Source organism: Engystomops pustulosus, chromosome 5 (genome assembly GCF_040894005.1).
Source record: "Engystomops pustulosus chromosome 5, aEngPut4.maternal, whole genome shotgun sequence".
Classification (NCBI taxonomy): domain Eukaryota; kingdom Metazoa; phylum Chordata; class Amphibia; order Anura; family Leptodactylidae; genus Engystomops; species Engystomops pustulosus.
In genome coordinates, this window is record NC_092415.1 from 48285432 (window position 1) to 48306956 (window position 21525).

Sequence of the window (21525 nt, forward strand, 5' to 3'; positions counted from 1 at the left end):
AACTGCATCAAGTCATCTGTTACAAGGCTGCAATCATTATCATCATTATCTGCTCTCTGCTTTTCTCTCTTTCATACCTACCCACAACCTCCTCCCTCATGTGGTCATTAGCAAACCCCATGCTCCAAGGAAAATAACTGTCAGTATTAGTCTGTATTAGGGGAGGGCAGAAGGAGGGAGATATAGCAGAGTAGAGAGAAGATAATAATGATGACACAGAGACTTCCACACCCATGTGATTTGATGCAATTTGCTGGGAGAGATCCAGGTAAAATTGTATCAACTTTTAAAAGTGAGTAGAACCATTAATATTAATTATAAAAGCAGATTGAGATATAGTATTAATAATCAGAACCTGTCATTAGATTAAAGTGTATGTCCTGATGACAGGTTCCTTTAAAAATCTATTAAAACCTAATAAAATCTATAAAAATTTTGTATCTCTGTGATCATATCGAACCCAAAGAACCCATTTGGAGACCACAGTGCCAGCCATAAAAATAGGGAGCAAATGTGCTTTTAATCAATTTCAATGCATTTGGAATTTTTCCAGGCTAGTCTATGGCATGGCATATGAAATACTTGGAAAAAAAAGAATTATAGCTTTTTGAAGGTGGGGAGTGAACACAATAACAACGCTGTGGTGTTAAGGGTTATATACTGTTATGTTACCATATTTGTATAGTTTGATTATGTCTTTTAAAAATATTCTGACCCCTGTAACTCTTTCATACTTTGGTTACAGAACTGGGCCACGTGTCACTTCCTGTTATATGACATGAAGTTTTCATTTATACCATGTGGGCAACTGTACAACCTTTACATTAGAAATTTGTATGGGAGGCAAAATGGAAAATTTGGATGTTTTTTTCCCTCTCCATTATGAAATTCACAACATTACAGAGAAGTTGGGCAAAACCAGATTAAAACCAAAATGGTGGCAAAGGTACAGAATCGAATAGCAATAAAATGGTTGGTACACGTAACAGAGGTCAACTACACAGAATAGCAAACATCAAAATAGCAAAAGCACTAGAGCAGTAATGACTAAATAACCAGCACCCTTTGAAGAAAATGGGCAGAATATAAGAAGCCCAATGGTCACCGCCTCCAACAATGACTGGTTCAGCCACCCATCACTCAAACCTCAACTGCAGAAAGAACAAGCTCAAACTTACACCCAGCTTTCCCAAGGAAAGATCCTGAGAAGGAGCTGTCACTCACAGGCCGCTCTGGGTGTGGTTACAAGCACAGATATGTTTTTGATCCAATTCAGAACAATTAGCTAGTTCTGACACAGGAATACCTAACAAATAATGTTATTTGTTTATTATCTTTATACATGTTCTCGGAAAAGGTGGGTGATTTGTCTGTTAGTGTCACATGAAGAGTATTCGGAGATGTGTGATATAACAAGCCGTGCACCTGTGTGACATCACATGCCCATGGTCCGCCTTTCAAACACAGGAAGTAAACAATGAAACTTCCTGTTTCATTAAAACAAAAAGAACATTGGAAAATTGTATACGTTTTCCTCACACAAACAATATAAATTGTTGTATTTGCAGAAATGGGACAATCCCTATAAAGAGCCACTCCTGATGTGTACACACCTTCCAAAATGTTACATTATCTGTCACATTTTAATGTTTCATCATTGTATATGGAGATTTTACCAAAATATACCTTGAATAGCCTGTAAGCTTCGGGTCTGCACGACAATGCAGAGCTGCAGGACGAGTTGGGGAGCGCTTTCCAGAAATGTTGCAAGTAAATGCAACATACTCACATCCGCATACTCATATACCATCTTCCAGTAAAATCTCCATCGATCATTCTCAGCGCTCCGCCTGCTACGAATTCCCAAATATATTGTATGGAAATACCTGAAATAAAAAAAGACATGGATTGTATATTCATGGATTTTTTTTTTTGTAGAGAGTTTAAAACATTTTATAAAGATGTTTCCAATTTGACTCGGAAAGTCCACAACACAGTTGGTATAATCTGTATATCTGGGGTTAGCGATGAAACATATGCCATAGGAGCCGCAGCCTGGAATCTCCTCTGTGAGGTTATCCTCTATATAAAACAGACATCTGGAGGATGCAGTCCTGTGGGTCTCTCTGAATTTCTTATCTCACATATACTGCTGCTTCAAGCTCATTTCCTACCGAGACTGGAATTGCTTTTCAACCGGTTTTGAAATACGTTTGATGATCGCAGCACAATACAAGGAAGAAACCAGAATTATTATGTGGTGTTTACTTATCCAGGCCCTGTATTAGGGCTAATGAAGTATTTTTAGAGTTAATGAAGAAGCTTCTTCATTGGTGTACATGTCATTCTACCTTGGAATAACCTTTAAACTTATGATTTAGTTATGAGTTCCATAAAAAAAAAATTCTCTTGAAAAATACTCATGTACCCTTCTCAACACACATTCTTTTGTAAGACAATAGGTTTTAATCCTTGAGTGGTACGAAGATCAATCAATAGGCCTTATATACAATCCTTTGCATAATTCATCCAGTAAAAACATATCTGAGTAACAAGTTTTGTTTTCTCACTGATCTGTGTGTCCAATTTGTAAACAGATGGTTAATGGGAGAAAAAACAAACAAACACCTGAATACTGTGAATCTGTGGAATAGCCGAGTTCTGGAGGTGGTCACAGTAGGGACAGTAGAGACCTTCAAAAAGGGTCTAGATGTCTTTTTACAGCATAATAACATTGATGGTTATGTTATAATATAGAACTGTGATCCCTTTTGTTCCCCTTAGCCTCTTCCCTTGTCTTACTTGGTCAAACATGATGGACATATGTCAACTAAAAATGAAAAATGGGTAAATAATTGAGTAAAAAAAAGTCAAGTGATGTCCCATGGCTTCAGGAGGTAAGTCATTGGCCAACTCATTGGTCACAAGTGTGGGTTTTTGTGCCCCCACTCTCCAATCACAGCCGTAGCTTGTAGATAGGGCAGTGAATTTGCCGGATTGGCTACGCCGGAGCAGCGTCCGGGCTGTCATACACCAATGCATGAGCGCCCCCCCCTTGTGTCATAGGAAGTCTGACACATATGGACAGATGATGGTATTTCCTTGATGCCGTGGTCCCTGCTGCTGCCCGAGACATCTATATAAATGATTCCCCGACCAGATACATCTATTCAAAGGATTCTCTGTTCAATGTCTCCTCTGTGGATTCCAAAATGCTTCCAGGAGTCCGTAGAACTGCACGTCATTTAGTACCAAAAATGACAGAAACCCAGTATTGAACTATAGTTTTAAAGTATGGAACAAGAACCAAGGTTTCCATACATTCTACAACCCTATTCTGGAGCACACCTTCTTAAAAATCTACTGTATGCTGTTCTTTTGTTAGTTCTCATCAATAAATTGACATTTAGGTGCCATATTCCCTTTGTCTGGTGGTCGTATCCCTACAGTTTGAGAAATGATGGGACGCACCTAATCGTTCACACCCAGTTGTCTATTTATTCATCACTTAGAAAAGAAATTACAGCGGATCAGTACTCTTTACAAAGCTTTAAGATAATATGTTCTAGGATAAATAAATTAGGAGTATAATGAGTTACTTGCACATACATATCAGATGTGACTTCATTGTAGACCACTTATAACCATTTTCCCTCAGGATTACTTAGGGTGGGGAATGGCGCTCACCTACCCAAGTATATAAGACTCTATTAACCATACAGTTCATCATCCCTTTACCCTACACATGTATGAAAAGAGTTTTAAATTTCTCTTCCAGGTTTTCCTCCTACATAACTTCTGCTCTTGACACAAGGTTACCGTTAAATGAGAAATTCACTTAATGAGGTAAAGCGTATTAGTCAATGAGCAATGACCAGGACTTGTCAGACTTTAAAAACTTTAAAAGTGGAGTTCTCGGTAATAAGCCTCTATCTCCTGACCTCGGTGAATGACTAATAGCGCGCTCAATAACCTGACGCGTAACGCCATTACACAAGCCTACAACTAAATCAAATTTATTTTTCTTTTGTGCTAATTAAGACTAATTTTTATTGCTAACACATAATACAATGTTACATAACTGATAGATCCTACATTGTAAATACAATCCCAAATGGGCAATATGCAGGAAACAAAAGAAATGCAGAACAAAGTACTAAATATTCATCTGATATTTTTTTAAAAGAACAATTTTTAAAAGTGGAAATGTAAAGATGTGAAACAAATGCTATGCCCTGGCACAAGTGCCTGGTAAAAAGTTTAAATTTTCTTCTCGAGTTTCTGAACTGCCTCTGTTCTGCTTGAGGTTACGTTAACTTCATGTACTGATCAAAGTATATATAAAATATGTTAATGGAGGTATAACTTCATATCGGATTTATAACATGTCATGCAGGCAATGAAGAATGATATTTTAGATTACATGTAAATGGTCTATTCAGCCGCTTCCTTGTAATCCCCCTGTGTGGTTATCCCTGAGTCTTCATGGATGCCTGAATGATTAATTATTTAAGGGGGTTGTCTGGGGTTATGTTTTTTTTTTTTCATGGGCCCCAGACACTCTGGCGGTTCAGTGCAGAGGCTCAGCGGTAATTTGCTGTTGAAAGCGTGTGCCTAATACAACCTCTTGCACGTGCACTGTTGGAGTAAGTCACGGGCATCCACCTTAAGGACCCGACCATAATACACCTTATTTCTCTTCTCTTTCTCTCTATCTATCACATGACCAGAGACAGCTCTCATTGGTCCCTGATTGTCTGCTACAATCGACAGGACTCACAGGGGAGAGGATGAAATCTTTAAACCTGTACTAGTTTATCACATAAGTTTAAAGCCCAAGAAAGCAGGACATATATGTGTCCACTGTGTGTGGTCCTTAAAGAAATCTGACAGGTGGATTTGGGACCCTAAACCACTTACAAGTCCCTATAGACCTATGGTTTATGGTCCCAAATCAACCTGTATATTAGTTTTGTGTTGCCTAAATTGAAAAAACCTAGATGTGAGACTCATATCAGCAGATCCGGCGTTGGCACTTTCCTTCCTAGGACAGTATCCTGTGTTCATTGTGCACCTACAGAGCATGCACAGTGAAGCTGGGGTGTAGAACACCAACTTCACAAGACGTGGGGAGCTCTGGATGCGGGTAAGTATAATTTTTTTTAATGTGACCATTTAGGGTGCTATTTGGGACACAAAACTGCCGTTTAATTCCCCTGACAGGTTTGTTCTTAAGTTGAGTTTGTATGTAAGTCGGAACTGTATATTTTATATTGTGACCCCCGGCCAGAATTTTTTTGGTCTCTGTGACAATTGGATTTTAAAAATGTTGGATTGTCATAAGAACCAGGAGTAACAATAAAGCTTAACTGCAGACACCTTTGATAACTGTTAAAGCTGATCATTGAAGCCTGGGGTTAAAGTGCAGTAAATTACCAACATCCGGAGGTCCGTTTGTAACTAGGGGTCGTCTGTAAGTCTTCTGTAGGTGTTCTTAAGTAGGGGACCGCCTGTATAGGTTGTTTGTTATTTTTATACCTCCTGTGGATATATAAAAAAATGTATACTAGGCAACCCCTTTAATTAAGTCCTAACACATTGGGTGAAGCTCTTTTTGGGAACAGGTTATAGGGGCCATGTAGGTTGTTTCAACAGGATTTGTAGGTAGTAATGCTCTGCATTCATCTTCATCACCACCAGTCTTTTCTACTACTGTAGCTTTTTTAAAAGATAAAATTTTGGTGTGTTAAAAGAAAATTACACTTAGTTGATACTGAGAATGGTTGTGTGGTGTTGGGCCTGTTTTGGAAACAAACATAACTGTGTATCCACAATTAACAGTGTTATCTGGTGAATGAAGTTTTTAGAATGTCTTTGTACTGACCATTCTATTTGGGGATTTATTATGGTCACCTACGTGAATGAAGGGACTGAGAGTATACAGGACCTGGCATCAAATCCATCTGGATATACTAAGAAGCCGGTGCCGAATCTTGAAAATCCCTCATATTTTCCGTTTTGGCTTTGTTCTCTCCCAATCTGATGTTACGTGATCCCCACATCCAGCTTGCTCCACCTTCCTGATAAAGCCCCCTACTAATTGATTGGGGGTACAGTGCCCCTGCACCATTTACATTTTATTAATAAAGGAAATAACAAATAGTATATTGTTTTATGACTGTACATAGTCAATTGGGAGACAATAAAATCCATTATAGCAGCACTAAAGACTATATTGAAATATGTTTCATTAATTAGTCACAGCTCATGATGAAACTAAAAGTTGCAATTATTGAATTTTTAGGTTTTCCATTATCAACTATGAAACCATGAGATGATTAAATGCTGGTTATCCTATCACAGCCCCATGAAGAATTCCACTGAGACTTTCTGTTTTCAATGAAATCTCGTGCTCATAAAATTCAATCAATGGTCTCACCAGTCCAAACATCTCTGCTTTGTAGACGGTATCAATGGCGTTAATGGGATCTACATACTGTACATTTCCACAGTGATCTCAGCTCTTGGCTCATCCAAAGCCAATTTGTTTTCACAATCTCCCAGTAGACAATCCTATCTGTATCTTAAAATGGAGAACATAAATTTAGTGTCATCAGTGAATTTGTTTTTTTTATTAACCTACATTAGCTGCCAGAGACTTTTAGCAATAGCAAAACACGGCTACATTACTGTGAATTACTTGAAAGAGAAGATAAAACATCTACATTCCAGGTATTCAGAAATCAGCAAAAAAATGACTTAATTTGCTCCAAAACCAAAGTATCTTGTCATCCAAAATGAAGCTGTCTGTGTACTTGTAACAGCTCCATTTTTATCAAAGGGCAGCACTCTGGGGCAAAACAAAGCTGACTACTTGACATTAATTTTCAATAGCTGTCATTGCGTATAAAATACAAAACTAAAGTGTCACTTTTTATGCCTACTCGATGTCATGTCCAATGTTCTCTTGTTCAAAACTGTGCACAAGGAAGAAAGACCTTTTTATCTCTTTCATGCTTGTCATGATTTAAAAAAAAATATTATTTAGTAAAATTATATTTCCCACAATTTTACAAAATTTGAAAAGATTTTTTTAAATTAATTCCAAATGAATTACCATAACTACGAGATATGTGTATGAAATTTGTGTATTACAAAATCTCTGTAATGACAGGAACAAGGCTTGATTTACATTGCTTTTTAGGTATACCTTTAAATGATACGACAGGAGGGATCAGTGGGATCTGCCCCTCTGGTCCCCCCCCCCCCATCTCCCTATCCTAATGTAGGGGGAGGAGTGAACATCAACAGCAGCCATTAATTGGGTGCTGCTGACATTCAGGGTTTTTCCTCAGTGATGTCATTGTCCTTATTTGCACAGTGACATAATCGGGGTCCTCCTTGAGTGTACGATCAGTGGAGGCCAAGAGGGATGCAATACTACTGCATCTGCCCCCATAGGTTTCCAGCATATACATTGCAGAGCAGGAGAAAAGAGGATGTAACAATGTAGCTTGCTGCATCTTTCCATCCTGTTTTCTACACAATATACAATGGGGGACATTTACTATGGCGTTTCTGACAGTTTTGTGGCGCTCTCACCACATGTTCTGCTCTCCGACCTGTTTATTAGCTGGCGGCGCCAGAAAAAATGACTTTTTCCACCTGCTCCGAATATTCTCCGCAAAGGGGCGTTGCTTTGGCGGAGTGGAAACTCAGACACAATTAATATGTGACGCAGCCATTTTTGGGCGCTGTAAACTGGCGGAAAGTAGACCAAAAGAGATTTGGTGTAGCAGGGACACAAAACAGTGCTACTGCCCTGTTGCCTGTTCTCCGACTGTTGGACACATTTCTGGTGCTTGGGACAGATTTTGGTCCCAGGGACAGAAAATGGTCTTGGCGCCAGAAATGTATCTGTATCTTCTTTCCGAAAGCTGGTCGGTAACAAAGCCAATGCAGACACCAACACTTTATGTAAATGTCCCCCAACAACTAGTATGCAGATGGAGGCACAGTGGCCACTATAATCCCATTTATTTGCTCAGCGCATACATGGCGCATACATAACCCAATGTATATGCTTAACATATACAGTAAAAACCTTAAAACGGGCCTACAAACACTGAAATATATGCAATTTCTAGCACACAGGAATTGCTCCTATTTCCAAGGGGGCCATGGCGGTGGCACAGGCTGTAGCGCAATTCTACACCAGGTAAGACCTATGGAGCCTCTGAGGCAAATGTTTACAAAACTGTGCAAAGTTACTAAATCCGGCATAAATTACGGCAAGGCAAACTACAACAATATGTAAACAATATAATACAATATGTAGGCAATATTTGGCAATATACATGTGGAGAAGCCTTTTTTTTGCTTATGGTAAGGAAATGTATACTAGTTTTACAAATCTCTCCATGTCCTTCAAAGGTGTTTTAAGATTCTTAACACATGACGCAATGAAAGCCCTACTGAAAAGAGCTGCTATGTCTTTGTTCCTCAGTCCCGCACAATTATATGGTGGTATAATGCAGGCATTTGAATCATGAACAATACGTAAAAACCCTGAACGATGAGGAGTGTATGTCTAACTAGAAGATTACCGCCGGTTTATGCAGCTAATAGCTCTGTAAACCAAGACTTATCATTAAGCACTAACATCACATTGTTGTGCCTCTGAAATAGCTGTAATTCAAGATGACGGATCAGTGGTGAAAAAGAGAAATGTGTGAGGAAATGTGAAGATGCTTGTTTCCTCGTTTAATGGGTCTTCACATCTCACACAAGGAGTTGGTCCTGTCTACTATGGAGCACTACCAGTATTTTAATAAATGACTGTAATTTAATTACCAGCATAAATTACCTATAAAAAAGTCATTATCAGCATAGATGACCTATAAGGAGAAGTCCTCATAGTTTATTATGAAAAATTAAATGACTATAAAATATTTGGAAATCTAAAAATATGTAAACAGGAAATAGTTGAACACCCTTGTATATATCAGGAAGACTGCAGGTACAACAGTTCGTAGGGACGACTGTCACGTAAGAGGGTACTACTGGGAAGTACCGGGAAGAAGAAGAGTCTCTTTGGAAAGAGTCTTGGAAGGAGTCTGTGGACCCTCTGGACCACCGTGGGAGATGATGGTATTAGCCGACAGCTGGGACTGGAGTCTAAGTGGCACCTGGTCTTCACCAGAGTCCGCTGCAAAGCGGGATGGTCTTGCTGCGGCGGGGTGCCTCCAGGTCATTCCACGGCCCACAACACAGGCAGACAGGAGCGGACAGGCCCACGGAGGAATGCTGGTGACTTGGAAGCGTAGGGATCATGAAGAAACAAGGAGAAACACAGGAGACACAGGTGCACCTGGGAATGCTGGAGACACAGTAGCGTCTGGGAACGCTGGAGACACAGGAGCGTCTGGGAACGCTGGAGATACCAGGAGCGTATGGGAAGGCCGGAGACACAGGAGTGTCTGGAAACGCTGGAAGGCTTTCTCTTCAACAGGAACCGCTTTGGGAAGTGAGGCCTGGAAACCTTGGAAGTTCTATGGAGAATGTTGTAGATGGCTTTCACTTCAACGGAACCGCTTAGGGAAGGAAGGTCTGTAAACCTTGGAAGTTCCATGGAGAATGCTGAAGATCCGGCAAGGAAGGAAGGGAGGTGCTGGGAATATAAGGGCTGAGCCAGATCAACCAGCGCCAATCAGGAGGATGCTGGCCCTTTAAGTCCAGAAGATCCGGCACGTGCCAAAGAGAGCGGGGACACGTGTGGCCTAGTCAGTCGGGAAGCAAGAGCGTGGGGAGGTGAGTCTGGGCCAGAGGACACTGCGCCACATGGGGAGGCACTGGTGTGCCTGCGATCTGCAACGAAGAACGCGGGTGAAGCCGTTACAGTATATCTATATATTTTGGTGCAGTGGTCACAAGGTAACCGATCCAGCAGGTTATTTGATCAGATTTTTACGTGACTACATGTCAATTCCATTATTTGTTCTGGGGATCAGTGGTGTAAAGAGGGTGAGTCCTCCAATGGATAACTATTGATGACCCATCCATAGAATATATCGTTTATGATTGTTCATTGGAGGTCTGACCCCCCATTACATCACTTATCAACAGAGGAAACAACCTGAATATACTGTAAACTCCCAGACAACACTGACACAAATGTATTTATTTATTCAAATGATAATCAATTCAAAACATGAGGTCCAGTTGGAAGACACAAGGTGGGAATTTTTTTGTTTCCCAGTCATAACCTTTTTGGAAATGTACTAAATTCTTTAGAATAAAACATCTTCCCAAAATTTTATTAGAACTTTTGCATGATCAAAGTAGCAACAAACTAGTGTTGTCATTATTAGTGAACAGATTTTTGGCCTTAGGATATTAGTTTGTATAATTGCTTCTACTTACATTTGATTAATGAGATCCAAGGATATTTTTTATGGAAATCAGATGATACAAGATACAGTAATATAAAGACTATACTGAATATTTACAGACAGTCCCGGGTTACGTAAAAGGTTCTGTAGGTTTGTTCTTAAGTTGAATTTGTATGCAAGTAGTATACTTTATAATTGTATCCCCATTCAAAATTTTTTTGGTCTCTGTGACAATTGGATTTTAAAAATGTTGGGTTGCCATAAGAACCAGGATAAGCAATAAAGCTTAATTGCAGACGCCTTTGATAACTGATATAGCCTAAGGCTAAAGTACAGTAAATTACCAACATCCAGAAGTCCGTTTGTAACTAGGGGTCATCTGTAAGTCAGGTGTTCTTAAGTAGGGGGCCGTCTGTATATATTTATATTATACCATCAAATATACCAATCCAGATAAGGATCTACTACTTTATAGAATACTGTACTGTTTAGACTGCGCAGTCAGCATCTCTCATTCCTGAGGAACGGGAGAATGAGGTAGATGAGCGCTGATAAGAAAGCACACCCCTTGTGAATCCGGAAGAAAGAAATGCGGTTGAGCTTGAAGAACATGAATATGCCAAATTCAGCTCAAAGGAAAGAAGATGATCACGTGGGGTCATGTGCATAGATGGTAAGTCAATTAGTCTGTTTGTCTTTATCAATAGACTGGGGAACTTTAAAGGCATGGGGAGGGACAATATAGGGATAGTTGCTATGATTTATAATAGTCGTTTTTAAAGATATGTTTAGTTAGTGTAGGTAAGTTAAACTGACAGGTTCTCTTTAAGGTGAGGATTACATGTATCCATTTTTCAAAAATGGGTTTGAATCACGGGCATTAAATGGGAAATATGAAAGCAACTCTTCCATCCCATCATTAAAAACACAAACGTTTCTTCTTGTTCCCGAATTTCAACCTATAAAGTTATTTTTTAAATGCTAAGTGTTTGGGATTCTTTCATCTTTTGTTTTTGCTAGTAATTCCTACTTTTTAATTTTAATCTTAGTACTGCCCAGGCTATTCAAAATATAGAAATATTTCCAACGTCAGGAGTAAAGTGACCCATCCAGGCATATGAAATATTTCTCTCTCTCCCTATTATTTCCCAATAACCAGGCAGAATGAAGAAGTAACTTAAGCATCTAAGTAATCTGAGTCTATCATTTCTAAGCTGATGCATCCCATCAGGAATAAGGTTAATCATAAATATCTCGTGTCCTGCTGTAGGGTCTACAGAAGAGGTTTTCAATAAAGGGGTTAAGCGGCTCCGTTAAGATTATCTATGCATGGAGCAAATACTCTGTCTCTGTTTAAATGAACTTTTTTATTTTAGCCACAGCCAAGTAGCTGTAAAAAACATAACAGGATATACTTTGTGGAGTAAAATGCGGCACGATTTTGAGAACAACATAACCTCCGGTAGAAATCTGTCACTTCTGACAGCCAGGGAGAAGATGGATTTTCCAGTGGAAAAGCTTCAGACTTGGACAGTTTACAAAATCAGCTTTTGTTACTTTTCTTTATTTTTTTGCTGAATAGTTCTGTGACAGGATTGATAAATCAGCTTGTTTAAGTCAGAAGTGTGTCACTGATGGAAGTGTAAGTATATAAAGTGCATGGCATTATATGGTGCCTTCACCCAATGACCTGGATGGACTTCATGCAGATGAGACTGAACTCCACATATTAGCCCTGAAGACTAGGGTGATACTGACAATACACTATAACTATGCACAATTCATACAGACTGAATGACTCGTTATAACACACAGCTTTAATTACTGTTTCTCTAACAAGCTGTGCACCTGTGTGACATCACATGACCATGGACAGAGCTTTCCATACACTGGAAGTAAACAATGCAGCTTTCATTGTGGTGCTGAATGTTATTCACCAATTAGTGTCCTATCCATGGGTAAGTGCCCAGAAAGCCGCTTTAACCCCTCACTACCCCACCTCTTTTGCAGGTTAATGACTAAATATGTATATTTTTTTCGCAAGTGCCGACTTTTTGTTCTTCTGTCACAATAGCTGTTTTCAATAGCACAATTTTGGGCACCTTTTCTCTGTACTCACTTGGTATGTGATGTCTAAGAGGTTAAACAATTAAATTCTGAGCTTTTCTAATGCTGGGTATTAGTGCCATTGTTGGGCTGTGATAACAAAACCGAGCAATGGCTGCAGCAAAACACGATGCTGTACTATCATCGTCTAATGTGCTGTTGTAGAAACCCAGTGCATCAGAAGTAGTAACCTCAATGACTGATGTCAAATCCTGATACGGCGATCGTTAATGGTTTAACTCACTAGGTGGTACTAGGAGGTCCACCTCTAGAATTTTATAATTTCCAAACACTTTAAAGGAAATCTACCAAGAAAATCAAACATGATAAGCCAGGGACACTTACTCATAGATCCAGGCACCGTGACTGTGGTATTCTTCTAATTTTCTTATTGTATTATCTTGCTATCCATGGCCTCCTTCCTTCTAAAATCAAGTTTTAAAGTGAAATGATGCTACTGAGCCAAAAGGGCTCTGGGAGTTGTTATAAGAGCCCCTCCATGCTGCAGGTTCTCGGTCTATTACAATGTGCAGGTCTACTTTCCCCTCCCACTGTGTGATGAAACTTCCTCTGCAGCCATGAGATTACATCAGGCAAAGAGAGGATGGAAGTGCTGAGGGAGCAGGGGGGAGGGTAAGCCATGTAACAGGCTGTGAAGCTGCAGCACGGAGTGACCTTTTAAACTAATTAGCATAATTGTAAAAGTTAATTTTAGAAGAAGGAGACAGTGGATAACATATATAAGAAATCACAGTCACAGTGCCTGGATTGATGAAAACGGGTCCCTAGTTTATCTCATTGGATTTTGATGGTAGATTTCCTTTAAGTTCACATTATTTATTATCTCAAAACATGATGGGGGTTATTGATCATACGCTGCGGTTGTTTTGGAGCAGCCAGATACATCAAGAGGATTTGACCTCTTTATGTATACGGCGGGTCCTACGCAGAGTTTATTGTGACCACCGGACATGCCCCTCCTTCAGGCACCTCCACGCCCCACTGGGCGTTTATTTCAGGGCTTCTGCCCCATGGAAGTCCTGATAAATATGCCCGATGTCTTAGTTTCTTCATGATTGAATTAGACATTTTGGACTCTTCTCTCATAAGTATATGTGTTCACCTCTGGATGTCTTGTTATCACACCACACATTCATAATGTTGTATAGTAATTAATTTATCACTTGTAATAAATGTATTTGTGTTTTATACACACATAATACCACTCATGTCAGTGACATTTAATTCCATCATCTAACACAGGAAAAGTAACATGTCTGATTCCGGCCTTCCTCAGGTCTGCAGGATTTTCCAATTACTGTAGGACATAGTTGACTTTTTAATGAAATGGCATGACTGTGATGTCTGCTTCACCGCATGTCTGTAATAAATATCAACCGCAGAAATGAGCCAAAGGGAAAATAATTTAATTTACATTGAGGAAAACAAGCAACACGTTATTGTGTAAGAATATGTTTTCATTCTCCATGAAACGGAGCGCGTGGTAACGTGACATTTAAGTAGATTTGTTGCTATGTAACGTATACAGATATTATTTTATGGCCCATTGAAGTGGTAGAACATCTTGTCCGAGGCAGTCAGTGGATGGGATTTGACAGGACAGCATCACACACATATGACGCCGATGTATAGACATAATTGTAGGCTTGGGAACCAGAGGTCTACAGAATGAAATGAATTGTGCGCTGTATAATGAACTTAGGCCAGATGTCCCACATTAAACATAGACATGCAATGCATCCTATATTACCGTACATTATACAACATTCAGCTGCAGCTCAATACTCGGCAAAAATTGCCACACTGACAAGAGCTTCAGAAGCGGCGCTCTATCACATTGGCGTTGGTGCCCAGCATCATTTGCGTTTTGTCTCCTTTGTGTCTCCGTTTTGTCTTCCATTTTGTCTCCGTCTTCGCAAAAAAGACTGTAGGTGTAACATTGGTTTGAAAACATCACACCTGGTTTTTCAGCCTCATCAGTGAAAAAAAACGGATGTGTCATCTATTTTTTTTCGGACCCATAGGGGAACATTTACTAAGGGTCCACGCACCACATTTCCGTCGGGTTTCCCAACTATTTCCGCCACATTTAACAGGGGTTTTTGCCGCACTCCAATGTTCATGCGACACAAATCGGGGGGCCTGGCCTTTGGACAACCTGACTGATTCGTGGGATTAAAGCGTGGGATTAAAAATTCAAATTGTGTAGCAAGACATGCACTCACATACACCGGGAAGAAGAAGGTGAACTCCGGCGGACCTCAGCGGGGAAGCGACACATGCAGGATATCGGGCGCACGATCTTAGTGAATCCTCGTCGCACAATGCACCTCGGGGGTCGCGACAAGACCGGCTAAGTAAATGTGCCCCATGGACATCTATTGAGTTCCGTGATCCGCATCAGTGAAAAAAATAGGACATGTTTCATGTTTTTCCACAGACATTGGATCAGTGAAAATAGAAGGCAATGTGAAAACACCCATCCGTGTAAGGCATCCGCGGAAATCACTGAACCACGGATGTGAAAAACTACGCCAATGTGAGAGACGCCAAAATGAAATGAACTTTGTCTAAAATAAATAGTCTACACTGTTTTTGTTTTTTTTTCATTTGTTTGATGTGTTGCAATATTTTGTGCAGCTACATTTTACTTTGTGTAATTTATACCTTATTTTTTTACATTGCAATATCCGGTCTGAATATCTAGGTATAACTAGGTATATGTTATGTATGTAAGTATGTTGGTCTGTGCAGTCAAACTTGCCTTACATATACTTACACATTTTAGAGATATTACTTCTGACATATCTTTATGGTATAAATTAAATAAAACATTATAGATAGTTCCCGTGTTACGTTCAAAATAGTTTTTTTAGGTATGTTCTTAAGTTGAAATTGTATGTAAGTCTGAACTGTATATTTTATAATTGTAGCTCCAGACAATTTTTTTTTTGTCCTAGTGACAACTGGATTTTCTAAATTTTACGCTGCCATGGAAACAAGGATTATGAATAAAGCTTCATTACAGACACTTTACAGCTGATCATTGCAGCCTGGGACTAAAGTAAAGCTTCCAGAGAGCTTCACAGAGAGGTCTGTCTTTAAGTAGGACATCTTTATGTCAGGTGTCCTAAGTCTGTAATGGTTTTGAGAAATGAAACATAAAGCTGGTATTATTTTAGGACAGGACACTACTAGCCCCTATACATTATATATATATATATATATATATATATATATATATATATATATATATATATATTATATATATATATATAATTTGTCCTGCTATACCCAGGACAGTATAGTCCTTTATCTTTAAATGTGACACACCTAATGTCTAAAATATGAATCTCAATATTTTAGCTACTACACTAAGGACGCTGAGGACTTTTTGAAATTTTTATTTAACCATTTTGTGATCATTAGCACATTAATGCCCAGTTTTTTACAGTTCTGTTCTGTTTTGTGGAACAGCTTTACATATCATAACAATTTTATTTATTTTTTATTATTATTTTTTTTTCCACGACATGTGACACTTTAAAACTTGATTCGATAGTTTTTTCAATAACACATTCTTTTCTTCATAGTATTACATGACATAGAAGCTGTGTTCCTAGGTGCAGTTTAAAGTGAGCGGCTGTCATGACATCTATAGACATGCTATCCGCATGACGTGAAGGGGTTAAAATGGAAAACCCCTTAATCTCTCCTCTCTAGGCCAAACATCGGTTGCATTTTGGACAGTTTACAGATAATACGAGATGATAGAGATGAAAAGTCCTATTTGCCAATATTGTGTACTCTGTAATCATGCGGCATATACAGTAACTAGACCCTCATCAATTAGTAGGAAAACATTCAATAATTGCATTGGCAACGTAATGATCAAAGTGTCAAGCTTTATCGTCACAGAGTTACTAGTGCATAGGATCTGCAGTGTGTTATTACACACAATACCTCGTCTTCTATTGACCAGGCTAATTAGCAAATTGCCTTTTATGCTTTTTATACCTTTGGCCTGACCTTTTATTACCTTGCCTATATTGTAAGCTGTTCTCTCATCTCAGGCTTTAGCAGTCAGGAATCATAAGCTCATAAATGTTCCCTTGTTGCGGCTGCCCTGACCTCTGCTTGTTGTTAATTGCTCCTGCCATGACTCCTCGTATTCCTAGCTGGAACATGTGACAGGTATTCCGCCATCCACCACCTGATAGCTTGATCCATTTTTAAAAAAGACCCCTGGCTGCCAGCGGAAACCTCAACTCATTAGAATATTGGGTGTATATATACTTTATACATACATGGCAAATACTGTATGTACATATGCTTTACCTTAAAGGACATCTACCACCAGGATGAAGGATTGTAAACTAAGCACACTGACATACTGGTGTCTGCCCTTATTTAAGTTGCTTATGCCCTTATTTTTAAGAAAAAAAAGGCTTAATAAAGTATGCAAAAAGCCTGAGGGGCTTCAGATTCCATTAACAGCTATGAAGCATGAAGCCCCTCAGACTCATTTGCATAATTTTAAAAAGCATGAGTGTCAGAAAAGAAGCAAAATTGTGCTGGTTACACATCATAAATATGGTGCACAAAGGTGCAGCAATAAACTCCCAAAAAGTTAGTATTTGTATAGTAGAAATAGTAAAATACAGGCAGTCCCCGGGTTACATACAAGATAGGGTCTGTAGGTTTGTTCTTAAGTTGAGTTTGTATGTAAGTCGGAACTGTATATTTTATCATTGTAATCCCAGCCAGAACTTTTTTGGTCTCTGTGACAATTGGATTTTAAAAATGTTGGGTTGTCATAAGAATTAATATTAACAATAAAGTTTCATTACAGACGCCTGTGATAACTGTTACAGCTGATCATTGTAGCCTAGGACTAAAGTACAATAAATTACCAATATCCAGAGGTTCGTTTGTAACTATGGGTCGTATGTAAGTCGAGTGTTCTTAAGTAGGGGAACGCCTGTATCTGTGTACTACATGGTGCTCTTAGTAGAAGAATGCAGAAGTGATGTAGTCGTAGTCGCTAGAAGGCGGTACTAAGCTGTTAGCATTATAAAGAGTTTTTTCGGGAATGAGTTATGTCACCTATAATCTCTGGTAATGGATTTGAACATGCTGGATCTATTTCAGATAAGTACTTGTGGTATGTTATTAGTACTCTAGCTCTTGTATTTTAGAGTTTGCATATTTAACATGCAGGGAAGCTGACATTTATGTATACTTACAATATCGCCCATACTGCGTTATTTACAATGCAGCGGATTTATGTCCTTTGCGTGAAATTCGATGTGTGATGCAGAAGAATCCTATAGATAGTTCTTTCATGGTACACTACCCTTATTATCTGACTTTCAAGCATGTATTAATATTTTACCAGCTCATTCAATACATTTTACAATATTAGCCTCCCTTGGCAGCTGTACAATGGCACTTTCATTAAGCAGTTATAGAGCCAGAGCTATTGAATGTGCACAAAGTAGTTATATAACAGCAGTGATTGTTAAATGAATATTTCTCGCCAAGATGACTCCGGGCTAACACAATCATAAAAATCCTGTTGTGTGATTCCTGTTTGTTGATACCTTAACCGTATTGTGGAAGAAGAAAAAATACAATGTTCAATCATAGAACTGTGTAGCCAAATGCCAGCAAAATTATTTCATAATCTAGTGTATAAAATGAGATTCCCCATAATAATGTGATAAGAAACTAGGAAAATATCTTTTCCCCCATAGAAAGGACAATAAAATGCAATCTTTTAAAAAAGGGGTTCAAAAAAATATTGCTGTAATTAAATGATATATATTATCTATACAGGCAGTCCCCAACTTAACAACACCCGACCTGTCCACTGTGACCTCTGGTGAAGCTCTCAGGATGCTGATAATTTGCTAAATTAATGATTCGCTGTAAGGTGTCTGCAATAAAGCTTTATTGTTCATCCTTATTCCCTTGTCAACCCATTTATTTTTTTTTTACAATTTATATACCTGTTCAAACTTACATACAAATTCAACTTAAAGGAAATCTACCATTTACTTTTATGCATTGTGAACCAAACATACCTTGAGAAGGATGTAGCTACACTGACGCAGAAACATATCTTGTTTAAGCCCCGTGCTGAGTGGTTTTGCTGACAAAACTATTATAAAATTATCATAATGAGGCTACTGCCGGGGCCCCAGAGCTCCAAAGGGGCCCACCACGACGATGTGGCGCCGTATTACAGGGGGTAATTACGCATAGGAGGTGGGTGGAGAGGTAGCGGGACGGGCCTGGGGGCAAAGTATAATTCCCTTTACCTCCCCTGACTGCTGCTGAAGGATCTTAGCAGCCCCGTCCTGCCGCACCCACTTCACATGTTGCTGCCTCGCCCTGCCCTCTACTCCCCGGCCCACCCAGCTCTCTCGGCCCGCCCTGCGCTAACCAGCCCGCCCACTTCACCTGCAGCCCGCCCTGCACTCCCCGCCCGCTTCACCTGCGGCCCGGCCCGCGCTCCTTCCATCTGACCGTCCTCTCGTACACAGTCATATAGGAATTGCTATAATCTGTAACAATGGACTTCCACTACTACAGGTACTTCCACTACCCTGCCATTCTGTACTACCCATGTGTCTATAATTATTAGAGTGAACTTAAAGGCAACCTGTCATCAAGAATAGACATAATTAACCTTATTGAAGAGCAGCGGCGGGGGGCCCAGCATATGGCCTCCTCCTGCCAGTAAAATAGTTTTCCCAACGTTTCCTGCCTTTGTCTATGTTGGTGGGAAGATCTGCTAAATACACCATGCAGCGAGGGGGCAGCAATGTGGTAAGGACAGGAAATTGACAGATTTAAACTGTCAGTCAAAAGAAGGAGGCGTGGCTCACTGGCAGCCTGGGAGAAAACTTGACTCTTTTCTTCAGAAGTTGATTCATGTCTACTCATGTCTATAAGAGAAATAAGGTACCTCGGTGGCAGATAATTTTAGGTGATATGGGCAGAATTATTAACCTTTAAAATTTGTGTTGGCATCTTTATTTCTTCGCCAATACAAATAGTATATTAAACAAATACATTGATTTTGTTGCCCTCTGATTCTTTTGAAGGGCCACCAATAACAAAATTTTGAATGCATGAGCTCAACCACATACATAATATTTAGTGTCACTAATGTCACTGTCTCCTAGCTTAGGTCATAACTCACGAATTCTGAAGGAGAATGAAATACACAGGATTAACGAAGTGTGAACAAAGTCTTCCTTAACCCATTTCAGTCTTATCAGCTTTATTGAATACAAATCACTATGCCGTCTCACCCAAATCAAACTGCCTGGGACTACAACGTCAGCGACTTTTTTATGACAAGGTTGCCTTCCTATCTACCCTTGATCTCCTTGGCTGAACATGTCCATTTTATGTATGTATAAACTCTTATCTGTTACATTTGTTCTTTTTTACACACCAGCTACGATCTTGCCATCTCAGCAATGAACGCTCACATTTCCAATTGCCTAAAAGTTTAGTTCTATTAGCTTGTCACAAAGGATTTATGCGAAGATATATATTTGCCAAAATGTGTTATTAACCCCAATAGAAACCTGCATCTTTCCCAGACGCAAGAACATGTTAAATTCCATTTGGCAGCTAACAACTTGTATGACAGAAAAGAAATGAGTAGAAGGATCAGTTAATCGTAAAAAGACTTTCCCAAACTATTAAATATATTTGTACAATATTCAGTGCTTTTCCAGCCATTGAAAAAAACATTATACTGAGTGAAGGCTCAGAATACAATCAAAGAACAAATGACTAGACCACAGGATCTTATGCTATTTCTAGTAGGGCCTCATCCTATTGTGGAAATATAGCATATATTATTTAATAATAAATAAATAATAAATAAATACTTTATTAATTTAATTAATATCCCCTAATCTCTGCGGTTAGGTTTTGTTGGCATACATTTGCACCTTTTTTAACACAATACAGCAAACCACTAAAAAAGGCAAAAATAGAGAGAAAAGTAAAAACAACAACTATGATTAAAGACCCCCGGTGACCAGGAGCGGATTATGACTGCCACGGGCCCTGGGCTGAATATTCTAGTCCCTGCAAGTCTGGAGTCACTTCCTACATATGGGACTAGAATCAGTTTCTCTGGGAATCGAGGATGCGTCCCTTCTGCTGCTTTCAAAGGTCCTAAAATGGCTCTTGTGTACATGTGTATTGAGAGCAGGGACAGATGTACAAAGTTTTCAACTATGAAGGTGCCTCTCAGTATAAAATTTGATCGGTGGTTTTGGTGGCCATGGGCCCCGGGCTACTGCCCAAATATTACTACATTATTATCCACTACTGCTGATGACTTATTAACTTATTTAGAGATAAATTGTGGTATAATCTTGGTGTTGCCTCCAGCGCCCATATCTATTCTTATTAAATACAGGTGCAAACTCCACAGGTGCAAATTCAATTGGACCTAATACCAGGTCTGATCTAGTGGAGTTTTCTGTTATATTAAATTTGGTGGGAAAGGCTCTCCGCCCGGCTCGGGCACGCCCAAAGTTGCACGCAGGTTGGAGAAGCCAGAAAACTGCTGGAGATGGGGAGATTTATGGCACATCTGGCATAAGGAATCTTCCTCACTGTGTCTGCATTACTTTAACAAATGAACAACTTCAAACGATGCATCAAAGTGGCCAAAATTCCAATAATACATCTACATTTATATTGTTATAAAATCCGGTGTGCTATTCCCATGACTGACATCTCACTCCGACAGGCTGCTTTTCGCACTTCACTCCCCGAGCAGAAATAATTTGTGCATTTTTTCATCCTTTGTAAAAGGTCTATAACAAATCGAGTGTGTAGCTTAGATTTTTAGGAGCTCTACAGAGAAATGTTAAAAAAAAGGATTTGTTAAATGGGTCACATATTGCGTGGGCTGAAAAACAAGTCTAGCAAAACAGCTTTTTATTTGTCACTTCCAGGAATCAGCGCA

At 39.3% G+C, this 21525-nt stretch overlaps 1 protein-coding gene across 1 annotated transcript in view; it reads right to left on the bottom strand.

Moving 5' to 3' along the window:
• The window catches only part of XKR4 (XK related 4), a 185748-nt gene that overhangs the window by 50922 nt on the left and 113301 nt on the right, over nt 1-21525 (bottom strand). Inside the window, exon 2 of the mRNA XM_072151896.1 lies at nt 1687-1886. Within this exon, the coding sequence (XP_072007997.1) occupies nt 1687-1886 (200 nt within the window). The remainder of the gene's footprint in view (nt 1-1686; nt 1887-21525) is intronic.